The sequence below is a fragment of the Primulina huaijiensis genome, chromosome 17, assembly GCF_012295235.1.
Source record: "Primulina huaijiensis isolate GDHJ02 chromosome 17, ASM1229523v2, whole genome shotgun sequence".
Lineage (NCBI taxonomy): Eukaryota > Viridiplantae > Streptophyta > Magnoliopsida > Lamiales > Gesneriaceae > Primulina > Primulina huaijiensis.
The window spans coordinates 8,570,193-8,571,568 of NC_133322.1; the positions used below are offsets into that span (position 1 = coordinate 8,570,193).

A 1,376-nucleotide genomic window follows, 5' to 3' on the forward strand; every position below is an offset into this window, starting at 1 on the left:
TCATAATAGGAATCAGAATTTAGAATTAACAAGATTCAGAACAGAAATCAGAATTAGTAAGCACTGAGCACGATAGTGAATTTCATGGCTAAACTGATATCAGTCCCCTATATGTTCTCTCCTCTAAGGGGTGAGGCCAGAAATCAGAAATCAGAAATCAGAATCCGAATTGTTTCAGAATATATATTTCTACCATTAGTTCACTAAGTTTCAGTGCTTCAAAAATCAGAGATCAGAAATACATAAAACATGAATTATCAAACTGATTTCAAGATATTTATACATAAGCCCACTCACCGTAATTTTCTAGAAATTTCGGTTGAAGTCAGGAATCTGCCTGTTCTCGCTATTGGATTTTACAGCTTCGAAAATGCACTCACTTAGCTCTAATTTCAAGTGATAACTCAAGACTTGTGTAACAACAATTTCAGAGGTTTGAGGGTGATATTTGTAAGCAAATTTTTAACTGTTAGTTAATGGCCATAATCTATCATTAACAGCCTTTATTCAATGTTAAATATTTCAGTTACAAGTCTAAGCTGAATCAGGAGTTGTCAGTTGGAGTCTCGCTACTGAACTCTTCTGTTGCTGCTGGAATTGTTAGCTTCTGCTGGAATTTTCTATTGCTACTGAAAAATGCTAGCTGCTGGAAACTGAATATTGCTAGCTGCTGCAAAAATGCTATCTGCTAGAAATTCGAGTTCTCACATCCTTCCCTCTTTTTGAGAAGTTTCATCCTCGAAACTTAGCTATACATGATTCTCAAAGAGATGAGGGTATTTTTCTCGTATCTTTTCTTCCAACTCCCAAGTAGCTTCTCTTTCGGTATGATTGGACCATTGTACTTTGACATATGGAATAGTTCGTCGCCTTAGTACTTGGTCTTTTTTATCCACAATCTGAATCAGAATTTCTTTGTACTTTAGTTCTTCATTTAAATTGTTCTCAACCAACAGTGGTCCAGCTTCAAGAATATGACTAGGATCGGAAATATATCTTCTCAGCTGCGAAACGTGGAATACACTGTGAATTCTTGACATGTCGGGTGGAAGTGCTAATCTATAAGCAAGTGTTCCCACTTTCTCAAAAATTTCAAATGGTCTGACGTATCTGGGATTCAGTTTCTCAGCCTTATTAAACCGGATTACACCTTTCATGGGTGACACTTTCACATATGCCTTTTCTCCAACTTCAAATTCAACGGGTCTTCTTTTTAGGTCAGCCCAGCTCTTCTGTCGATCTTGTGCTTTTCTTTGATCACAGCAACTTTATCCACTGTTTCTTGGATTAGTTCGGGTCCAACGATGGTTTTTTCCTCTACTTCATCCCAATCCAGTGGTGATCGACACTTTCGTCCATACAGAGCTTCGTATGGT

General features: G+C 37.4%; 1 protein-coding gene across 1 annotated transcript; it reads right to left on the reverse strand.

The window, feature by feature from the left end:
- Positions 1-749: 749 nt before the first annotated feature.
- Positions 750-1,157, reverse strand: LOC140962587 (uncharacterized). Its single transcript, XM_073421540.1, has one exon. It carries the CDS (start codon positions 1,155-1,157, stop codon positions 750-752), a length of 408 nt encoding a protein of 135 aa, XP_073277641.1.
- Between the last annotated feature and the right edge of the window lie 219 nt (positions 1,158-1,376).